The sequence below is a fragment of the Odontesthes bonariensis genome, chromosome 16 (assembly GCF_027942865.1).
Source record: "Odontesthes bonariensis isolate fOdoBon6 chromosome 16, fOdoBon6.hap1, whole genome shotgun sequence".
In the NCBI taxonomy this organism is placed as follows: domain Eukaryota; kingdom Metazoa; phylum Chordata; class Actinopteri; order Atheriniformes; family Atherinopsidae; genus Odontesthes; species Odontesthes bonariensis.
This window is the reverse complement of record NC_134521.1, coordinates 1,039,117-1,061,292: the sequence shown is the minus strand read 5'-3', so window position 1 is coordinate 1,061,292 and position 22,176 is coordinate 1,039,117. Positions and strand designations below refer to the sequence as shown.

The 22,176-nt window shown below is 43.0% G+C and overlaps 2 protein-coding genes and 1 non-coding gene across 4 annotated transcripts; all 3 read right to left on the bottom strand.

Moving 5' to 3' along the window:
* Window positions 1-850: 850 nt before the first annotated feature.
* On the bottom strand, window positions 851-8,199 carry LOC142401596 (hepatitis A virus cellular receptor 1 homolog). 2 transcript variants are annotated; one of them, XM_075487063.1, is made up of 7 exons: window positions 8,066-8,199; window positions 7,490-7,822; window positions 6,683-6,745; window positions 6,329-6,393; window positions 5,099-5,183; window positions 4,969-4,993; window positions 851-2,635 (listed from the first exon to the last, which is right to left on the bottom strand). In XM_075487063.1, the coding sequence occupies exons 1-7, from the start codon at window positions 8,097-8,099 to the stop codon at window positions 2,515-2,517; spliced, it is 726 nt and encodes a 241-aa protein (XP_075343178.1). In that variant the 5' UTR covers window positions 8,100-8,199; the 3' UTR covers window positions 851-2,514. The 2 variants fall into 2 exon arrangements, with proteins under 2 accessions (XP_075343178.1, XP_075343179.1); XM_075487064.1 differs by lacking the exons at window positions 4,969-4,993; window positions 5,099-5,183.
* A 2,264-nt stretch (window positions 8,200-10,463) lies between these two features.
* On the bottom strand, window positions 10,464-10,535 carry trnad-guc (transfer RNA aspartic acid (anticodon GUC)). The gene has a single exon. It is a non-coding gene; the product is annotated as a tRNA-Asp (tRNA).
* A 1,913-nt stretch (window positions 10,536-12,448) lies between these two features.
* LOC142401627 (uncharacterized) lies at window positions 12,449-17,911 on the bottom strand. The gene is made up of 7 exons (XM_075487094.1): window positions 17,851-17,911; window positions 16,567-16,768; window positions 15,419-15,555; window positions 15,221-15,274; window positions 14,026-14,099; window positions 13,623-13,734; window positions 12,449-13,107 (listed from the first exon to the last, which is right to left on the bottom strand). Exons 1-7 carry the CDS (start codon window positions 17,891-17,893, stop codon window positions 13,034-13,036), a joined length of 696 nt encoding a protein of 231 aa, XP_075343209.1. The 5' UTR covers window positions 17,894-17,911; the 3' UTR covers window positions 12,449-13,033.
* Between the last annotated feature and the right edge of the window lie 4,265 nt (window positions 17,912-22,176).

Sequence of the window (22,176 nt, the reverse complement as noted above, 5' to 3'; positions counted from 1 at the left end):
TGTGGAGCGTTGACGAAGGAGTTAAAAAATCAAAGAAAAGAAAAGAAAAAAAGAAAAAAAATAGACAAATAAATAAACAATTCACTAAATAAAAAATAAACTAAATCCTTTCAAAAAGTCCTGTAGTCTTTAAGAAATTAAACACAAATCTCCAAGCTGAGTGCACAGAAAAGGAAAGTAGTCCCTCAGGAGAGAGCCTGGTCTCCCCCAGTTCTCTGACCTCCTCTAGCAGAATACCTCTTTCTGTGCTGTACGCTTGGCATTCTAACAAAACATGACGGACAGTCTCCATTTCCCTGCAGTTAATACAATGACCTGTGGCATGCTTGCCAATGATATGAAGAGTACGATTCAGCCTAGTGTGCCCTATCCTAAGCTTAGTTATTACCTGTTCTTCCTTACAACCTCAGCTACACTGTCTTCTAGTGGGAACCTGCTTTTGTACAGTGCGAAGGAAGCTACCCTTACTCTCCCTGTCCCACTGCCCCTGCCATAAGCCTATCGTTTTAGAGACTATAATGTGCTTAACTCTGCTTTACTAAGTGGAATGTTCAACTGATCTTCAACATTTAAAGCATCCTTAGCAAGCTGGTCTGCAACTGCATTCCCTTTAATACCTGAATGAGATGGAACCCATAAGAAATGAACTAAAATGTTTTGCTGATGCACGGAGCCTGTTTACACGTGTTTACCTCCTTAAATGGAGAGTTTTTTCTGTTGAAACGAGTATGAATTCTGCTTATTATGTATTTAAACCACAGACAGATGCTAACAGCTGGGGAAACATTAATAACACTGCAGGTTTTCGTGTGAGTTCTGACAGAAAATCCCAGTTTCCTGGGTTAAAATGCATTTTTTACATATTTATTCACAGCTGTCTGATAAACAAGTGAAGCAGGACATTCAGTAAACATTTAAACATGTTGGGGAAGCTATGACGTCATCATCAGCTGCTGACGACGTCACCACCAGGATGTAAAAAGAAAACATGGAAATAAACAGTAAATAAGAGGTAAATACATGTCTATAAAAATGAAATAATAAAATGCCAAATGAAACAAATAAATCTGAAATAAATGCAAGAAATATATTAAATATTTTCTAATTAAAATAAACAAACTGCAACATTAACACAATAGTTCCAAATTAAAGCAGAAAAATGGTTTATTTCACATTCAGGGATTATTTTAGCATCATTTATCATCATATAAACTAAATTATTTAGTATTTTATGTATTTTCTGTGTTTCTTGCAGGTCATGGCAGCTTCAGTTTAAATAAACTTTGTTTCATGACGAAGTAAAACATTTAAATTCAGATTTATATCGTGGTGCTGCAGTTTCCTGTTTCAGCCACCAGGGGGAGACAAGCTGAGCAGCTTCAGGCTGATTTACACCCAACAGAACCAGTTTGGTTTTGGAAGGAAATGCACTTATGATTTCTTGTGACCTGAAGTTCTTCTGCCTACCGATGTGGAACACACTGATTGTAAGTCGCTTTGGATAAAAGCGTCTGCAGAATGACCGTAATGTGATGTAACTAAAAACATTCCTCCTCCTGATACTGATAGCAGGACTACAGAGCAGCAGCTATTAGCTTCCTAGCTAACATCCAGCTGTGCTAACATCTGTTAGCTTCTCTGCTTTCATAAACTGTGTTTTAATGCAGCTGAAATCCTAATAAATCTTATTTCCTGTTTTATTGTCAGACAGCTCAGTGACTCAGAATAACAGCAGCAGATACAACATGTCTGATAAAATGAGCTGTTTTTATTCTGGTTGGACTCTGATGGGACTCAGAATGTTAGTTCACACTGACCTCCACCCTTCCTCCATCAGATCGAGCTGCTATAAACGTGTGCAGAACATGCTGGTGGGGGGGTGTAAATATAAGTAATCAGGACACTTTGTCAGCGTAACAGTGAACTGAAAGCAGAGTTTTTAAATATGTTTGAATAAAGTTTTGGTTTTACTCGTATTTAAACCCATAAAGTTCCAACAAAGTTACCATAAAATTCTCCTTTTTATGAGTAAAATGTGTAAAAACTACAACGAATGAAATAAAAACTTTGTTTTAATGTTTGGGGCATTAAATGTGAAAAATAAATAATTAAACTTAATTTCCTGCTCAGCTGGTACACGGCCGTGTTCTGAAGTGGAGCTTCTGACATGTTTAGATCCACCGGCTCATTGATCACAGTCTGATCAGACTGATTGGTAGTCTGACCCGGCCCAGGTGTGATCAATAACTTCTTCCTGCTGACGGCTCGTGGTCAGGGGGAGGAGCTGAGCCTGCAGCTCCCTGATTGGACGGTTCTCACGGCTCTCAGTGCTCTCTGCGTAAAAATTTAAGTTTGTTCAGTGGGCGGGGCTTCAGAGGAGCTGCCGGTCGTCAGTGGGCGGGGCTTCAGAGGAGCTGCTGGTGGTCAGTGGGCGGGGCTTCAGAGGAGCTGCCGGTCGTCAGTGGGCGGGGCTTCAGAGGAGCTGCCGGTCGTCAGTGGGCGGGGCTTCAGAGCTCAGGGACAGGACTCGTAGACGCCGCCGTCCTCGATCTGGTAGACGTTCTCCTCGGCCGAGCCTCGATGCTGCAGCTGCACGCCGGCTGAGACGGACGTGAACCAGGCCAGCTGCCGAGGCCTGAAACAGAAGTCACCGTCATTAACAGGACGGAAGACGCCTGAACAGCGCCGCCACGGGTCCAACCACAAACACATCCATCCCTTTCTGACGCCGGTTGCCCTGGCAACGGTCTGAGCAGACACCCTCTCTACCTGTAAGACCAGGCTTAAAACTTTCCTTTCTGATAAAGCTTATACTTAGGGATGGCTCAGCTGACCCTGAAACATCCCATAGTTAAAGTGATACTCCGGAGTAGATTCAACCTGGGGTCATTTGAACCGTGACATCCAGCCAAGTAGCCCACCCGCAGTTTTTTCGATCTTGGCTGAACATCAGCTGAGTTACTGAGTTATCCCGAATAGCTTAGTACAAGGGTTAATGGATCCAGGTCCGTATCTCCAAAATTACCACACTAAAATCACATGCCATGACACCAAACTTCTACAGTAGTACAAATATGGTCTGTACTCACAAAACGATGCATTTGGAAGTTTGTACATAGTCCAGGAGTTTATTATTATCAACACAAGCCTGATAGCTTCTCTGCTGCTAAAGCTGCGTCGACGTCACTTCCTTGATCTGGGAGCTTCAAAGTAAGATGAGGGTTGATCTACTACTGTAGACAACAAAGTATATTCTATATTCTACATGAAGTTTTATGAATTTTTGTTGTAGAGTTGTGAATTTATTTTATCAATGGAGAAATTGAGCAGCCTTGCTTTGTTGTCTACCTAACCCTGGATCCTATCTAACCCTGGATCCTACCTAACCCTGGATCCTATCTAACCCTGGATCCTACCTAACCCTAAATCCTACCTAACCCTGGATCCTACCTAACCCTAACCCTGGATCCTACCTAACCCTGGATCCTACCTAACCTTGGATCCTACCTAACCTTGGATCCTACCTAACCCTAACCCTGGATCCTACCTAACCCTAACTCTGGATCCTACCTAACCCTGGATCCTACCTAACCCTAACTCTGGATCCTACCTAACCCTGGATCCTACCTAACCTTGGATCCTACCTAACCTTGGATCCTACCTAACCCTAACCCTGGATCCTACCTAACCCTAACCCTGGATCCTACCTAACCCTAACCCTGGATCCTACCTAACCCTGGATCCTACCTAACCCTGGATCCTACCTAACCCTGGATCCTACCTAACCTTGGATCCTACCTAACCCTGGATCCTACCTAACCCTGGATCCTACCTAACCCTGGATCCTACCTAACCTTGGATCCTACCTAACCCTGGATCCTACCTAACCCTAACCCTGGATCCTACCTAACCCTGGATCCTACCTAACCCTAACCCTGGATCCTACCTAACCCTGGATCCTACCTAACCCTGGATCCTACCTAACCTTGGATCCTACCTAACCCTGGATCCTACCTAACCCTAACCCTGGATCCTACCTAACCTTGGATCCTACCTAACCTTGGATCCTACCTAACCCTAACCCTGGATCCTACCTAACCCTGGATCCTACCTAACCCTGGATCCTACCTAACCTTGGATCCTACCTAACCCTGGATCCTACCTAACCTTGGATCCTACCTAACCCTGGATCCTACCTAACCCTAACCCTGGATCCTACCTAACCTTGGATCCTACCTAACCCTGGATCCTACCTAACCCTAACCCTGGATCCTACCTAACCCTGGATCCTACCTAACCCTGGATCCTACCTAACCTTGGATCCTACCTAACCTTGGATCCTACCTAACCTTGGATCCTACCTAACCCTGGATCCTACCTAACCTTGGATCCTATCTAACCCTGGATCCTACCTAACCTTGGATCCTACCTAACCCTGGATCCTACCTAAGCCTAACCCTGGTGCTGGTCTGAAACCTTCTTCTTCTGTTTCTAAACAGCAGCGACAGCATTGGACCTTTCAGAATGTGAGAAGAGCATCTGACTTATTTCATGTTTGCATTGCAACCCTCTGGTTAACACCCCGTCTTCTTCTGTGGTTTCTCTGTCCTCGCACTGACATTTAAAGAAGCGAGCAGAGATCAGTGAGAGAGGAAACTCTGACGCTCTGCTCCGCTCGCTCTCAGGCCGGCAGCGTCTCATTACTAATGAACCGCACGGTAAAATTAGGGCAGAAGAAGAAGACGTCCCCTCGGCTCGAGCTGAGCTTCCTGTTTGTGGTGAATAACCGTCCTGAGAACGGAAAACAGGAGTTTCTGAGGGTGAACATGTGATTTCACAGATATTCTGTTCAACTGAGTTTCACTGCTCAGAACGTTCAGAACCGCCCGAAGGTGACGTGTTTCAGGGCGACACCCCGGAGGTTCCCCGAAGCTGAGTCAGCTGTTGGGTTTGATGTGTCACACTCACACTTTGGGCCGCCTCCATCTTCTCTCTGCAGACACAACAACAGAAGTTCCACGTTCAGGCTTCAAATGAACAGCTGTCTCTGTGGTTCTGGTTCTGGGCCCAACTAAACCAGGACATTTAAATAACTTACGGTAAATGAAGAGTCCGCCTGCAGTGACCAGAACCACCAACATGAACAGAACAAACACCAGAACCGCCGTCACCTCGCTGCCGTCCTGTAAATGTCCCACAAACACGTTCCAGCTGTGAGTAAAAGGTCCGTCTGAGGTTCTGGGAACACCTTTACCTCCACAGGGGCCAAACTTTTACGCTTTACACCCGTCGGAGCTCTGAGGGCTTCAGCTGGTCAGGCTGCAGGTGTCTTACAGACCCAGAAGACTCAGAACTTTCTGCCTGCTTTCAGAACTTAGAGGCCTGCTCTGAGCCATTGAAACTGAGCCACAAAGAGGGATCAGTTCCAACTCTCAGAGCCTGAACTTCAGAGCAGGGAAATGGAAACAATTCCTCCTGGTTTATTAACTGATGTATTTCCTCCTTTAGCAGCAGCTAACGCTAACAGCTTAGCTAATGAAGGTGATGTACACTAGCTTCTAAGGAGTTATTGCTGTTCCTTTAGCAGCAGCTAACGCTAACAGCTTAGCTAATGAAGGTGACGTACACCAGCTTCTAAGGAGTTATTTTCTCCTTTAGCAGCAGCTAACGCTAACAGCTTAGCTAATGAAGGTGATGTACACTAGCTTCTAAGGAGTTATTGCTGCTCCTTTAGCAGCAGCTAAAGCTAACAGCTTAGCTAATGAAGGTGACGTACACCAGCTTCTAAGGAGTTATTGCTGTTACTTACTCCTTTAGCAGCAGCTAACGCTAACAGCTTAGCTAATGAAGGTGACGTACACCAGCTTCTAAGGAGTTATTGCTGTTCCTTTAGCAGCAGCTAACGCTAACAGCTTAGCTAATGAAGGTGACATACACCAGCTCCTAAGGAGTTATTGCTGTTCCTTTAGCAGCAGCTAACCCTAACAGCTTAGCTAATGAAGGTGACTAATTAAATCTGATATGATTCCACAGTTCTGTCAGAGAGTCTAAAGAAAGTCTAAAGAGGCTTCGGGGGGCAGTTACTCAGGGTCTGCCTGGTCTCAGTCAGTCACAGAAGGAACAAAGAGCTTCAGCCAGACCTCAGAAAAGTGTGTCAAATTGTTAAAACGGACAGAAAATGTTACCTTTGAGTAAATCAGAGTGAGACTGAGAGCTTTTCTCAGATGTTGGGTGAGCACACAGTCAGGAGACGTGACCTTCTTCTCTAATGACTCATAAAAACCTCACAACCCTCTGCACAGCCACAGGATATCTGAGCTCCTCTCACCTTCGCCGTGTCCGTGGCGTCCGTGCCACAGGAAATCATGACGGTTTCCGTGGAGATCATGAGACCTGCAGGACGAGGAAACGAAAGCAGCTTTCAGGACAGTTGTGTAAGCAGCATGATGTCAGGATGGAGAAAAACAGTCATCAGTAGAATCAGCCTGTTGACCCCAAACACAGTTCAGTCAGCTGGTGTCAGATGGAAATAAGTTCCTTATTCCAGCTCTAAAGTCTGCAGCTGAATGTTTTTCCACAGAAGCACGAAGAAAAGTGAACATTTGTTCTGGAACTGGTGTTTAATCTGCGCTCTGAGCATAAATCTCTGTCTTCACCTCCATCACTGTGTGAGTTGGAGTACCTTCAGTCTGATTGGCTGCCGGCGTCTCCGTGGCGAGCGTTGTCCCCGTGGTCAGATCTGCACCTGGAACAGATGTTAATACAACATCAGCACACCTCAGCCTGATGTTCCTCCTCCATCCAAAGAAGGTGACATTCAGAACCTAAAGCTTTAAACTGGTTTAAGGATGAAAACACAATCACAATCAATAAAAAAACAGGGCTGGGCAACGATTAAAATGTTTAATCTAATTAATCACATGATTTCCCTGATTAATCGCAATTAATCTCATTTGTACGCAGAATCCAAAAATGAATCCAAAAGTAGCGTATAGCTTTTAGCATTTAGCTTTATTTTAAATGTGCTGCCATATGAATGAAAGTGCCATAACATTTGTTGTGCAAACACACTTTTAACATCAGCATCTTTCTGTAGTTTTTATGTAGAAGCCTCGCTCCACTGTCTGTTTCCTTGAATGACTTGCTGCTATCAGTTGTGTGTTTTGCCTTTAAGTGATATTTTAGACTGGAACTACTACGCTGAGAAGACAATTCAACTTGGCAGTGTTTACAGATGACTTTGGTTCTGTCGACTCCGCCGTCTGGAAGAACTTTAACATGAAAATGGCCGAGTAAAAGTTCCGTACCCTTCTCCATGTTTGGTGGATCCGCCGATTACTTTCTTTTCCGGTTCCACAGCAGACAGCATTGTTATTATTATTATTCACAGCGAGTTTAGGACAGTTTGTCTTCAGGAGGGGGAACTTTAGAGACACAGAAACCACAGAAGAAGAAGCCTTTGGAAGCAGGTTAAAGCATCACGTCTCACCTGTAACAGTCAGCATGAACTGATGTTTCTGGTCATTGAACCACCCGGGTATTTCCACCCTGCATCCGTACGCTCCGGCATCTTCCTCGGTCAGGTTCAGGATCGTCATGGAAACGTCTCCCCGGTCCAGCCGGCCCAGCAGCTGGTACCTGCTGGAGGCCGGCGTCCCCGCGGTTCCATCCGAAGAGACGAGCTGATTGCCGCAGCCTTGGCTCGGGATCTGTCCTCGAACCCAGCAGAACGACAGGGCTCCGTGGTACTTTCTGTCGTAGAAACAGGGCAGAGTGGCGCTCTGACCTGCCCCCCCGACCACGGGGACGCCACATTCAGCCACTGAGAGGAGAGGAAGGAGGGCTTTACACTTCATCTGCAGCTGCTTTAAAACCCCACATACCTGAGCCTGAACCTGAACCTGAGCCTGAACCTGAACCTGAACCTGAACCTGAGCCTGAACCTGAACCTGAGCCTGAACCTGAACCTGAACCTGAACCTGAACCTGAACCTGAACCTGAGCCTGAGCCTGAACCTGACCCTGAGCCTGAACCTGAACCTGAAGCAGAAAGTAGAAAGTCAAACCTGTGAGGAGCGCCAGGAGCAGAACGGTCTTCATGGTGAGTCTTCATGCACACTCTGCCGTCAGCGTGCACACTCTGCTGTCAGCGTGCACACTCTGCCGTCAGCGTGCACACTCTGCCGTCAGCGTGCACACTCTGCTGTGTGTCAGGAACCAACTAAACCATCGGGGGGGGACCTTCAGAGTGTTGAAACCACAGGAAGCAGCCAAACCCTCAGCTCCGTCTGCCTTTAACCCCTTAACGCCTATTGTCGCATATATGCTACAAACCGTTTGACTGAGGGCCTGGTTACATGGAAACGTTTTTCACTATAACCGATATTTTTGCTTATCGTTTGGCTGTCGCGGCCACATGGAGCCGGCGTTCTGGGTACCCCAAAACGATATTTTTGGAGAATGGGTTCCAGAGTGGGAAGATCTAGGAACGCTGCCGTTTGCGTTTTCATTGTTACAGCCAGAACGGATTTGTTTACATCTGCGTCACAGCCACATGGCCAACGCAGTGACGTATACACATACGTCAGTGACCAGAACAAAAAGCGGCTTCGCGCGCAACATCCATTCAAAATCCGGAAGAAGACGACAACACAACAAGGACAGACAGCGATCATCATGGACCCCACAACACTGATAGCAGCACTGCTGCAGACACTGCTAACTACAGCGGCGTTGTTGAAGGAACATTTACAGGCGATGCGCTGGTAGAAGCGGGGCGTGCACGCAGTGCTTCTTCTATTGTTCTGGTGTAACCGGTGGGTGGGGCTTACAGCGCACATGTACTGCATCGTTTTCAGCAAGCGGGGCGTTGCCATGAGGACCTGAAGCTTTCCTGTGTGGTCGCAATAATTTTCGTACTCGATTTAAAAAAAAACCCCTTGTTCCATTTTCGTGTAGCCATAGCCTCAATCAACCAGCTGAGATAGCATCTTTATTCCCCCAATGCCGGTTAGTCCATATTCACTACGGACCTAGGAACCTTTATATAAATAAATATGTAAAAAAAAAAAGGTGAATAAAAAAACATTGTTTTTTCACTGTTATATTACTGTGTTGTTGTCGTCTTATTATTGACCAGGATGCCTGGTTTTGCAAATAAGCAACATACCAAAATTTCTATTTATTTTTTGTGCAAAAGTGGAATTAATAATCTCAGCATTATTTACTTAAAGGCTAATTCAACCTGGAGAGACTCACACGGAGAGAGAGGGAGACAATTGCAAGGTTTAATTGACAAGATTTCTTTGGCGCTCTGGGGCCCCGGCGGAGGATATGCAAGCTGAACCGCTGTGAGCTTGAAAGTCAAGCATAGGGAGATAGATGCTGGATATCCCCCCCCCCGGGACCCAAACCTGGTGGCAGAGTCGTACGAAGGAAGGACATTGAATTTGCGGCTAACCTTCATGACACACACAAAACATTTTTTTTATATACAGCTATTTAAATTCAGGCGTTAAGGGGTTAACACTGTGTTGGACTGCTGGTCCTGGTCCTGGTCCTGGTCCTGGTCCTGGTCCTGGTCCTGGTCCTGGTCCTGGTCCATTTCTCTGCAGGTTTATTATCATTATAAGGTCAGAAACCACTGAGCCTAAAGTGATGCCTGCAGAAGTTTGCTGTGAAATGGACCTGATGTGGTTCGGTTCTGCACTGGCGCTGATCCATAAGCCCGATCGGTATCAGCACCGTCAATAACTGTGGTAAAAAACACCACAGAAGAAGTGCAGTGAAAGCAGCTGTTCTCAGAATAATTTAGTAGAACCGCAGAACCAAAGGGCTGGATCAGAACTGCTGATCAGAACTGCTTCTTACAGTCTGTGTGTTCTGAACTGATTACTGGGTTCTGATCCGGGTCAGGTTCAGAACCAGGCGGGATCAGAACCTCACGTGTCCCTGGGAGTGAGCGTGCACGGTTGGTTCTCCGGCCCGTCCTGCTGCATCACACATACAGGGTCAGCTTGTAACTTCCTGTTTGCAGCAGCTTCCTGTCGGTTTCACTTCCTGTTTCCATCCTCAGGGGGACGGCAGAGGACAGCTGACCGCACACGTGCAACAGCCCAGCAGCACCGCCTCTTTCCTTCCTTAAATCCTGGGGCAAAGCATCCTGATCACAGGCAGAAATCTGCTGCTGGCCTTTAAAAGCTCAGTTAAAGTCACAGGAAAAGGTTGCTAAAGCTTCCTCACTGCAGGAAATCAAAGAGAAAAACACAAAATGCAACACTTTTCAGTCTCCTTATCCTTCCAGCTGTTTATCAGCTGTCCTGGCTCCTCCAACACTAACAGCCAGCTAACACGGCTTAATCACACTAAATGCTAATTAATAGCTGATTATTTGTACATGTTTTACATTATTTGTTAATCTAAGAAATGTAGTAATAATAATATAAAATAACAAAAAAACGCAACCTCCCCGTCGGGGAATCGAACCCCGGTCTCCCGCGTGACAGGCGGGGATACTCACCACTATACTAACGAGGAATGGCCTGAAACAGTGCTGCGTAGTACTGCCTTTATCCACCAAACAGCAGCCGGGAGTGTTTAGCTAAACGGCCCTAAACCATTTCCCATTCATTCTCTATGGTAGAGTGTTTAGCTAAACGGCCCTAAACCGTTTCCCATTCATTCTCTATGGTAGAGTGTTTAGCTAAACGGCTCTAAACCGTTTCCCATTCATTCTCTATGGTAGAGCGTTTAGCTAAACGGCTCTAAACCGTTTCCCATTCATTCTCTATGGTAGAGTGTTTAGCTAAAAGGCTCTAAACCGTTTCCCATTCATTCTCTATGGTAGAGTGTTTAGCTAAACGGCTCTAAACCGTTTCCCATTCATTCTCTATGGTAGAGTGTTTAGCTAAACGGCTCTAAACCGTTTCCCATTCATTCTCTATGGTAGAGTGTTTAGCTAAACGGCTCTAAACCGTTTCCCATTCATTCTCTATGGTAGAGTGTTTAGCTAAACGGCTCTAAACCGTTTCCCATTCATTCTCTATGGTAGTGCTGAACCACTACGGATGTAATACCCCCTCCGGCCACTGCTGCCTTTTGGCGCTGTAGCCGCTTAAACTTTCCTCGCTGACTCTCCATTCAGTGACAGAAGGAGAGCAGATAACACATCTACTTTGTCCATTTGTTTCATCCAACAAAGGTTTGTGACTTTTATACCAATAAATAAAAAAAACAATAGATAATATGAGATGTGATATGACATGTGATGGATGTATGTTGTTGGAGTTTTGCACTTTGAATGACATGGATAGATACGGAAGACTTCTATTTCTTACTCTTACAGAACTGGCTCCCGCACCATGGGAGACCGGGCCTTTTCCTGCGCTGCCCCTCGGCTGTGGAACGCTCTGCCTCCACATCTGAGGGCTTCACAGACTGTGGAACACTTTAAAACAGGCCTGAAAACCTTTCTTTTTACCCAATGTTTTTAATGATCTCCCTTTGAATGCTCTGTCCTGTATTTATTTCGTTTTTGCATTTAAAGGACTCACTACTTTTATTTGTGTATTTTATTTGCATTTTACTGTCCCTGCTTTTGAACCTAATATTTGTCTTTTATCTTACTGTAGCACTTTGAGATTTTATTGTAAATGTAAAGTGCGTTATAAATAAAATGTATTATTATTATTCCAGTTCAGCTGTCAGAACTATTATTAATTAAGACATTGTGTAGGCTTATATGGAAAGAAACGATGCATGGTAGGGGGGTAGCAGTATATGATATATATGATATATATTATATCAGTACAGTACTGAGGGGGGGGGGGGGGTTTCTCTTCTATGTTTCAAGGCCCCCATAACACCCCAAAGGACCAAGGTGCCTGCTTAGGTAGCAACTGGGTCTGTTGCGCCATCTGTTGGTCGAACACAGAACTGCAGCCGTCACAGCTAACTGAGCCTGACTGCATCACGTGATCAACGTTAGCTAATATTGCTTATCTGGTCTTCCTGTGGTCAACAGGTTTCAGTCCTGAGCAGTGACCAGTGTTTGGTACTCCTGTAACGCTAATGTTGTTGTGATTTGGCGCCATATTAATAAAACTGAATTGAATTAGACAGCTGAAGGTGGTTTCTCTTCTCTTATTCTTCCTGTAATAATTATAAACTGAATGAATGCTGCAGTGTTCCTACAGGGAAACGTGTTCGTAAAGCTGATGTTAGCGTGCATACGTTCTGCTTTTGAATAGCTAACAGCTAACAGCTAACAGCTGTGGAGACCTGGCATTGTATGGTCAGTGCAAGAGTTGTAGAATGAAGCAACAATTGTGGAGTTCATTATTTCTGTGTCTGCAGACTACTAAAGCTAATCAGTTAGCTTTCTTGCTAGCTCCACCAACTCCATCAAACGACAAACATGTTTATAACCAGTAAATAATCCACAGATGAAGTAATATTAAAGCAGATTTTAATGATAGTGGGTCCTTCTGGTTCACTCAGTTTTATATTATTTCTCCTGAGTGGTGATGCAAAGGTTAAACAATGTCATATACAATGTTGTCTTCTTTAGTTTCTCATCGAACTTTAGCAGACTCCGTCATTGTTCATGTGACCCAGATCGTGTCAAGTCGTTATTTTAGGAAAGTCAAAGTTCCGTTAATGTGCCACAACGTTACAGCGAAACAACACAAAACCACAAACACAAACGTTTCTCAGAAAACACAAGTTCAGGCGTTGGTTTGTGCTCATTTTAAGAATTGCTCTTGTGTTTCTGTATATATGTTTCTATTTATATATCTGAGCAGTCCTCACACTGAGCCCTGCGGAACACCTCCAGTTGAAGAAATAGAAGAAGTCAAGCTGTGAAGAGAGATAAATCTGTCTCTGTCTTCTTCGTGTCCTGGTTCTGATTCTAAATGTTTTACTTAATGAACACTCCAATATATGATATCTAATTCTTGAGTTCCAAGAGAGAAAAGGTTTCAGTGAGGAGATTCCTCTTCTGTTCCACGAGTTAAAGTGTCGGACAGTCGTCTTCACACAGAACTGTCCTCCTCCTCCTCCTCTGATCGCTCCGTTGTCTCGAATCTCTTCTTAGATCTGCAAACTCCTGCAGCAAACAGATCGAATCATTTCAAATTATCTGTAAAAAGTTGCAGATCAATGATGGAGGTGTGTGTGGTTAGGGTTAAGGTTGGGGTTATTTATTATTTTTTTTTAATTAAATGAAAAATAAAAGATAAATTAATAAATAAAATAAAAAGTAAAAAAAGTAATAAAAAATTTAAAAAAAAGAGTTAAAAAAAGTTTAAAAAAAAGAAATAAGAGATACAAATTAAAAATAATAATTAAAAGTTAAACATTTAAAAAATTTAAAAAATTTAAAAAATTAAAAAATTAAATTAAATATGGATTTCAAGAGGAGGAGTAGGGGACCCATAAGTGCTTGTTTGGTTAGTAAAAAGTGCTAGAAAATAAGTGCTAAAACCACACAATAGTAAATATATACAGTAAATAAAGATTAGTAACAAAGGGTCCCCTAGTCCTGCCTATAAAATCCGATATTCTTATAAATATGTTTAAAAATAATGGGGGTGGGGGGGGGGGGGGTTAGGGTTAGGGTACCCCTGTAGGCAGCAGTCAGGAGCAGAGCAGGGACGAAGATGATGAAGGAAACTCTCAGGGTGTTTCCAACAAATATCTGCAGAGTGTTTACATCCTGCGGCCCAACATGCGACTGTCAACAAACAAACAAACAAACAAACAAACAAACAAACATGAATAACAAAACACCCTCAGTCCACACAATCCAAAACAACAAAAATATACAATAAACACACTTAAAAAACAAACTAAACTGGAAGAACGAACCCCACAAAAAAACAAATAAAAACAATCAAACAAGCTAAAATAAGATTAAAAACATATAAATTGATCAATTATTGAATAAAAACAAAGAAACATATCAGTTTAACTGTGTCACTTTCTTTTTTTAATTAAACTCTGACGCTTCATGTGATGTCACTACCTGAACCTCAGCCACCATTGGCTCTGTGCTGTTGCCTCCTGTGACATCACTTCCTGTCTGCTGTGCTGCGCCACCTGACAAAAAAGATCAAAGAAGCTCAAAACAAAACAGCTCATATTTCTTTAAAGTCTCCTCTTAAAGAGAGTTTTTCCTTCACCTCGTGCACGCTCAGGATGGCGGATTAAAGAAGTTTGCAATCCGTTGTTTTTTGTTCACTTCAGTTCATTCCAATTGAATTCATACAGCTCCAAATCACAACAAATGTCATCTCAGGGCACTTCAAAGATACATCCCAATTAAAGTCAATTACAATCCAATTTATCATAATACAATCAAATCAAAATAGTTCAATTCCAAATTAGTCCAATTCATACGGAGCCAATTTAAAAAGTAGCGTAGCTTAGGACAGTGGTTTTCAAAGTGGGGGCCGCGGCCCCCTGGGGGACCGCCAGGGGGGCGCTAGGGGGGCCTCAGAAAATTGGAGTGAAGATAAGAAAAAAATGCAAAAATAAAAAGATAGAAATAAAAATTTTTTTAAACATCATTATAAGAAATTGTCATTTTTTTTTAATCAGTATTGTAAAATACAATTTATAATAATATATCATATAGAAACGTTATTTGCCATGCTTGTCTTTCTGATTGGCTGCCAGTCAAAACATGGTAGGCCTGGCGGTTTGCGCCTGTTCTGAAGCTGCTCTGCTCCTCAAGCTAGCGTGTAGCTAGCTTAGCCAAAATGAACAGATTTTTGACTTGGAAGAGACTGAAAGAACTGGCCGACTAAATTCAGAAAGTATGATGCAGCATACATTAAGTTTGGCTTTACAGCCATACAGAAAAATGGCGTCCTCTGTCTGGAGACCCTCTCAAATGAGTGTTTAAAACCTTCGAAACTTCAGCGTCACTCGATACAAAAACATCCGGCAGAGTCCGAAAAAACAGTCGACTTCTTCAGACGTAAAGAAGAGCATTTAGTCAGGCTGCATTCACACGGCGAGCTGCTGTCCGTGAATAAAAGAAAGAAAATACCTTCTAAAAGTTTATGTTTCTTTACATATTTTGTAGCATTGTCTGTGGTTTGCAAAGGGGGCCAGAAGCTAATACTGTTTGGGGGGCCTTGGCATGGAAAAGTTTGGGAACCCCTAGCTTAGGAAACCGATGCCTCATTGACCAACTCTCAAACAGGTGTACTCACTGTTCAAGCTCTCCACATCCACATCATCTGAGTTCTCAGAGACCACAGAGAGAGCTGGAGGATGCAGGCAGAAGAAAAGTCAACATTAAATTATGTTCACCCTTCACCAAACACATCAACATCTTTGTTTTCAGCCTCTGAACACCTGTGGAGGGACGGAAACCGAGTGACCAGTGAAAGGTGAAAGTGTGAACGTACGGCTGATGATGATGAGGTGGACGCTGGACGTTTGGTCGTTGAAGAGTCCGGGCAGCTGAACCCTGCAGTGATAGAAGCCAGTGTCTGACAGCTGAGAGTCAGAGATGGACAGGGAGGAGGAGGAGGAAAGAGAGTACCTGCAGAGAAGGAAGACGAGGATTCATGCAGACTGTTAATACGGAGGCAGATGAGCCATGTGTCATTAGATATTAAAACAGCAGTGGGCCCAGTGCGTTCCCCTGAGGAAACGTTCCACTCATTTATATCTTCAGTCTGCATTATGTACAGCAGGTTCTAAATCCTCTCTGATCATCATCCAGAAAGATCAAATATTACTTTAAAAGCATGTGAAAGCATGAACCACCTTCCTCTGTCTTTGATTGGCTGGAAGTGGTTGAAACACGAGTCCCAATCAGAGAAAGAGAAGCCTCCATCTTTCAGCTCATTGAGATTTGCAGCATTGGTTTCTGCACAGCTCTCTGAAGGTCCCACCACAGCATCTCAGTCAGGCTGAGGTCTGGACTCTGACTTTTGTTACTTTTATGAGCAAACATCTCCACTCTGGTCTGCTCTGACATTGTTCCAGAAGTCTTGTGGTTTGTTCAGACGCAGCTTTGCAAACCTAAGCTGTGCTGCCATGTTCTTTTTAGAGAGAAGAGGCTTTCTCCTGCAGCCCTTCCACACAAGCCAAACCTGTTCAGTCTGTTTCTAACTGTGCTGTCATGACCTTTAACCTTTAACATGCTAACTGAGGCCTGCAGAGTCTGAGATGTAGCTCTTGTGTTTCTGACCTCGGGGTGACCTTTAACCTTTAACATGCTAACTGAGGCCCGCAGAGTCTGAGATGTAGCTCTTGTTTTTTTAAATAAATAAATAATGATACAGTGTAATATGTCATGTGTTGTTGTTCATCCGAGGCTGAATTTACTGAGTTTTTACACCTGGCACACAAGACGATGTTTATTATGTCCTGATATGTAAAGCCTTGTGATGTCTTCATTTCTTAAACATAAACGTATCAGACCCTTTAATCTGAGAGGCTGGAATCTGTGAAAGTCATAAATGTTCTGTCAGTCAACACTGTGAATCTGTTGTTAGTTGAAGGGTTTGTGGGTGAAGTTTGACATGAAGATGAAGGGTCTGCGTACCTGTGCGAGCGCCGGTATTTGATGTGGTCTCCGGCGCCGTTGATCAGCGTGTTGTGGCAGTTGAACACTGAAGGCTCTCCCGTCCCCCAGCACACCTCCACCCCACTCGGCCTTACTGTCCCAGAGCGACACGGCAGCGTCACCGCCTCCCCGGCCACACCCACCACCGTCTCCTTGGCGACCGCTGACACACTGGCTACCACTGACAAAAACACACAAAAGTGTGTCTGAGCAGAGCTGTCAGTTCTTTTAAACTGGTCAGTTAAAGGTTTATTAAACCAGCATGAAGGAGCTACCGGAGAGGTTCAGCCATCAATGCTTCTAACTATTACACAGACTTGAACATGTTATTGGGATTAAAGGAACTGCATTAGGCTGGTTTAAGTCATATTTATCTGATAGATTTCAGTTTGTTCTTGTAAACGAAGAATCTTCCTCACACACCAGAGTAAGTCATGGAGTTCCCCAGGGTTCTGTGCTTGGACCGATTCTTTTCACTTTATACATGCTTCCATTAGGTAACATTATTAGACAGCATGGCATAAATTTCCATTGCTATGCTGATGATACTCAGCTGTACTTATCTATAAAACCAGATGAACCCAATAGGTTGGTCAGACTACAAGCATGTCTTAAAGACATAAAGACCTGGATGACTCAGAACTGTCTGCTTCTAAATTCAGACAAAACTGAAGTCGTTATCTTTGGACCTGAGCGCTTCAGGGAGAAATTGTCTAGCTATATAGTTACTCTAGATGGTATTTCCTTGGCTTCTAGTTCTACAGTGAGGAACCTTGGAGTTATTTCTGACCAGAATTTATCATTTGACTCGCATATAAAACAGGTTTCTAGGACTGCCTTCTTTCATCTTCGTAATATTGTTAAAATTCCCTTTTGTTAAAGTTTCTGATTGAGTCTCAAACAAAAAGCCAGCAGAGACCAAAGATCGCAGCTCCTGCTCCTGCGATCTTTGGTCTCTTCCTCGCAGAAACAAAGAAACTTTCCATTGGAAACAGAAGCCGATCATCACATGGTGATATTCCACCGGTGTTATCTTTCCCTGTTCTGGATCTCTCTGTAAGTCAGAAGTCTTCATGTTCAGAGACATCATCGTCCATCATTAAAACAGTTGAATCCGGATAAATTCCCAACTCTGCACATATGACCTCATCTCTCAGTCATTAAAGTTCCTCTTATTTTTCCACACATGAAGATCTGAAGCCAAACGCAGTTTAACAGAATGATTCCCAACCTGAGCCGGATGGTCTGCAGGTCCAGACTCACCTGAGAGGAGGAGGACGAAGGACGAGGCGTGAAGAAGCAGCATGTTGTTGGCGCTCCAGCAGACGGACAGACGGACGACTCATTGCTCTTACTTCCCTTTTCCCTCCGCTCGGATATTTATAGTCAGACTTCTGTTACCAAACAAGAAGTCAGAGAACAAAGAACCTCAACAAGTCTGGGTCAAACGACACAAAATGTTCCTCAGATTTGTCTCCATCAGCTGGTTTGTAGTTAATAAACGGGTGTAGTTGGGCCAGCAGGTGGTGCTGTAGGCTGTGATCGATTTATTCTGTTTTATTTACAAGGCGCCAAATTACAACTAATTTAATCTCAGGGCACTTCAAAGATTCAGTCCAACTTAATCCAATTACAAACCCAACTGAATCAAATCAAATGAGTCCAGTTCATACAGAACCAGGTTATATTTCTATTTTATTTAAGAATACCCTGTTATAATATTGTTGTTGCACACTTATTTTATCTTATCTTTTATTATATTTGGACATCCAGTGCGGGCAGCAAAGCAAAGAATTTCATTGTACAGGGAAACACGTTTCTAACTGCACATATGACAATAAACCTTTGAATCTTGAATCTTGAACCATTAAAAACAGTTTCCCCGCTAAGGAAACCGGCAGATTAACTGAAACTCTCTGATCCAATCCCCCGTCCTGAGCTGCACGAGGCGACAGTGGGGAGAAAAAACTCCCTTTGAACAGAAGAAACCTCCATCAGAACCAGAACCAGGAACCATCTGCCTGGACCAGCTGGGAGCTGAGATCACAGGAAAGAGGGGACAACAAGCAGCGTAACACCAGGGCTGTGTTCGAAACCGCCTACTACATACTACATACTACATACTACATATTCATCGATCAGACAGTATGCAGAGCGTTTACCCACAATGCATTTCGCTCCTGCCCGAGCTGAAATCAGCCGGCCTGAAGCTGATTTCTCTTAAGCTCTAAACTCTGTAAACTTTAGCAACATTTGAAACATTTTCAGGTGAGAAAGTAGTTGTTTAGATCCCCAACGTGTTGAAAACCTGACAAAATACCAGCTGTTTACAATTTTGTTCCCACAAATTCGGCGCTACTAAAGCTAGCCGCAGTGAGCTAACGCACTTCCGGTTATTTTCACAAAATAAAATACCCGTTGCCTTTTATCATAGGGAAAGCCATTACCATACAATTGGTGCTTTTGTTTTGAAAACAGGAAGTGAACCTACCCTCGTTGTAGCTAGCTTGAAACTGCCGTTTTGACAGGAAATGACGATCGGCGACGTCACGTTACGTTGCATCTTGGGTAGTTTGAGTACGAGTAGTAACCTCATGATGCATACCCAACATTTCGGAGAATCTAGGATGCATCCGGGAACTTCTCGCTTACTCAAACTCGCATACTAACTCAAAAGGTTCGTAGGAGTAGTATGAGAAGTATGCGGTTTCGAACACAGCCTAGGCCAAGCCAGCCACAGAGCAAACAAAGTGTGATAAGGCCTGTGAGGGCTAATGCAGGTTTAGAGACCTTTGGCAAACATGACCTCCCCCCAGAAGGCTGAGATAAACCGATTCAGGGGTTAGGGTTAGCGGTATGTTTCGATCATCTCTCTCCAAAAAGGCGGGACCAGTGGACAGGCATGGATGAAGGTGCCCCATAACTGGTACATTTTCATTATATGAACACTTAAAAAACACAAATAAAGCTCGTCATCTACAGATATTTGCTTAACCGCACACCCTAAACCACTTCTCTAAACATAAATACCTCCAAAAATGGGCCTAATGTTGTAAATTGAACTGCGTAGTGAGTTCCTGATAAGATCTGAGTGAATTATTACAATCAAATCAGCCAAATTCTGAATGCCAGAAATATACTTTGCTACCTTAATTGAATCACTGGTTTATTCCAGGGGGAAGAATACGACTGTGTGTACGGAGAAGGTTTTAATAGTTTGTGAAGTTTAGTCGAAACATTCATGGAATGACACAGTATTGGATCAGCAGGATTAACTCCTGAAGGAACGTTAGTAACAGAGCAGGTAAACAAGCCGCCCAGCAGACATAAAGGTGTGTTCGTATGTGTCAAAGGAAAGTCCATTAACAGCTTTAGGAATCCCTGCAGCTGAGCCAAACTCCGCCTTTGGTTTTAAGTAAGTGATACGAAGGGAGAGAAAATAGGGCCAAGCGATTGTGAGGTCTGACTTTTTCCTGGAGAACCATTTTGTGATGCAAATGTATTACTCTGTTGAACGCATATTGTTCTGAGAAGCAAAAGGCTTTATTTTTTAAACCCCAGCCAACTAGCCGGACTACCTTCATCAACACCAAAACGAGGCTGGAACTCTGCTCACAGGACGCAGCAGGGGGTAAGAAGATGTTCAGAAATGATGCTGCTGATATGGGATGTTACACAGCTTCATGTCAGAAGAGGCGAACTGTCCCTTTAAGTCCTACATGACGAACATCAGTCTCTCTGCTGCCTCCATCCACCTGGACAGAAATGCAGTTCCTGGTGTTGACCAACAGGGGGCGCAGTCGGTTAATCAGACAGAAATGTGGGAACTGAGGATCGTTCCACAGAGTGGAAGATGGAAGCGTGGCGTCGCCACGGTAACCCTGATTGAACTGCCTCATCCGCGGTTTGATCGTTTCTCTGGGAGACGAAGCTGCTGAAAACACGAGATAATCTGATAACGAAGCAGATCACAGCATCAGATCAGAACTCATTTTACTTTGTGTTCCTATACGAATAAAGAGCAATTCAATCCTTCATTCACTACCAGCCACAACATTAAAACCACCTGCATCATGTGAGTTCTGCTGGACCCCCCCCCCCCCCCCCCCTCTCACAGCGGAAACACCAGGGGTCAGAGGTCGTGTATTCTCGGCCTCTCATCTCTAAAACTTCATTTCTTGCCACATTCCTCTTTAATCAGAATTCCTGCTGCTGGAAATCAAAACCCTTCATGTGTTTACACAACATGAGAAACTGTGAGCTCCCATCATGCATCTGTTTGTAGTTTTTCCCCCTTCTTTTCTGGAAACACAGCAGACATGAGTCTGGATCAAAGACGGAGGTTTGATGAAGGATTATGAGGAATATTTAAGATTAAACGGCTTCGTTCTTTCTGAAGAAATGATGGTGAGATGTGGTTCTCGCCACCTTCTCTTGTTTTTAACAAAGTTGGAGGTTTTGATTATCTATTAGTATGTGAAAAAAACAAAAAAAAAGATCCAAATTTCATCAACATCTTCTTTTAAATTGGAAATGGAAAACATTTAAACTCCAAATTTACATAAAATAAAGTTAGATGATTTGGACCTGGTAAGTGAAAAATGTAACAATAATTTTTTAAGACAGTATTCAGTAAACACCTTATACCCAGGTATAACAAGAAGCTCATTCATTCTTAGAGATTATAACAAATCTGAAAAATCAACTTTGGACAAAATACCTACAAATTCCCCCAAAATGTAAAGAAGTTCATTTAAAAAATATAAATAACATCTATCCCTCAAATGAATTTTTAAAAAGATTTAAATTTGTTGTAGAAACAAAAACATTTTTTTTTAATAAAAATATATAGAAATGTATCAAATAAAAATTATATATATAAAATATTTTTTTAAAAATTGCAAAATAATCTGGAAAAAACAGAACAGCTATTTTATGAATGTGAGACTGTCCAAAATGTGTGGAAATCTCTCCATGACTTATCATCGTCCAGCTCCATAAACACGGATTTCTGGTCTTTTCCTAAAACATCCACGTAGGGTTAATCCTCAAAGATAAAAAAAAAACAGAGTTATTGGTAAATAACCTCATCATTACTAAATATTATAAATCTCCGCCTTCATGGCTTACATTGAAAAATTATCCTTGTTAAAAAAATGTCTGAAATAAATAATTGCCATGCAGATAAATTATACTCACAGCTAATCTAAACCTGTCCTAACCCCCCTGTAACGGTTTAGAATGGACTTACCTTTTCTGTTCTCCTTGTGTTTTATTATTTATTATCCATTTGTTTTATCTTGTGCATCTAAGATCTTTCAATATTTATTTCTCTATAAGAGATAGCCCACATTAAAATAATTTATTTTCCTTAAATTTGTACTATATGAGGACATGTGAATATGTGAAGTTAAAAAAACACAAACTGTTTACTTTTGAGTTGTTGTTAGTTAAATTTGTGTTGATGTTTCTCTTCCCTTCTTCCTCAGTGTGTCATGGTCTGATCAGCCAACATTTAAGTCCCCTTAGTTTCTAGTGTGTCAGGTCAGTTTTGTTTGTTTTGAACCGTTAGCCTCAGGTTATGTTAAA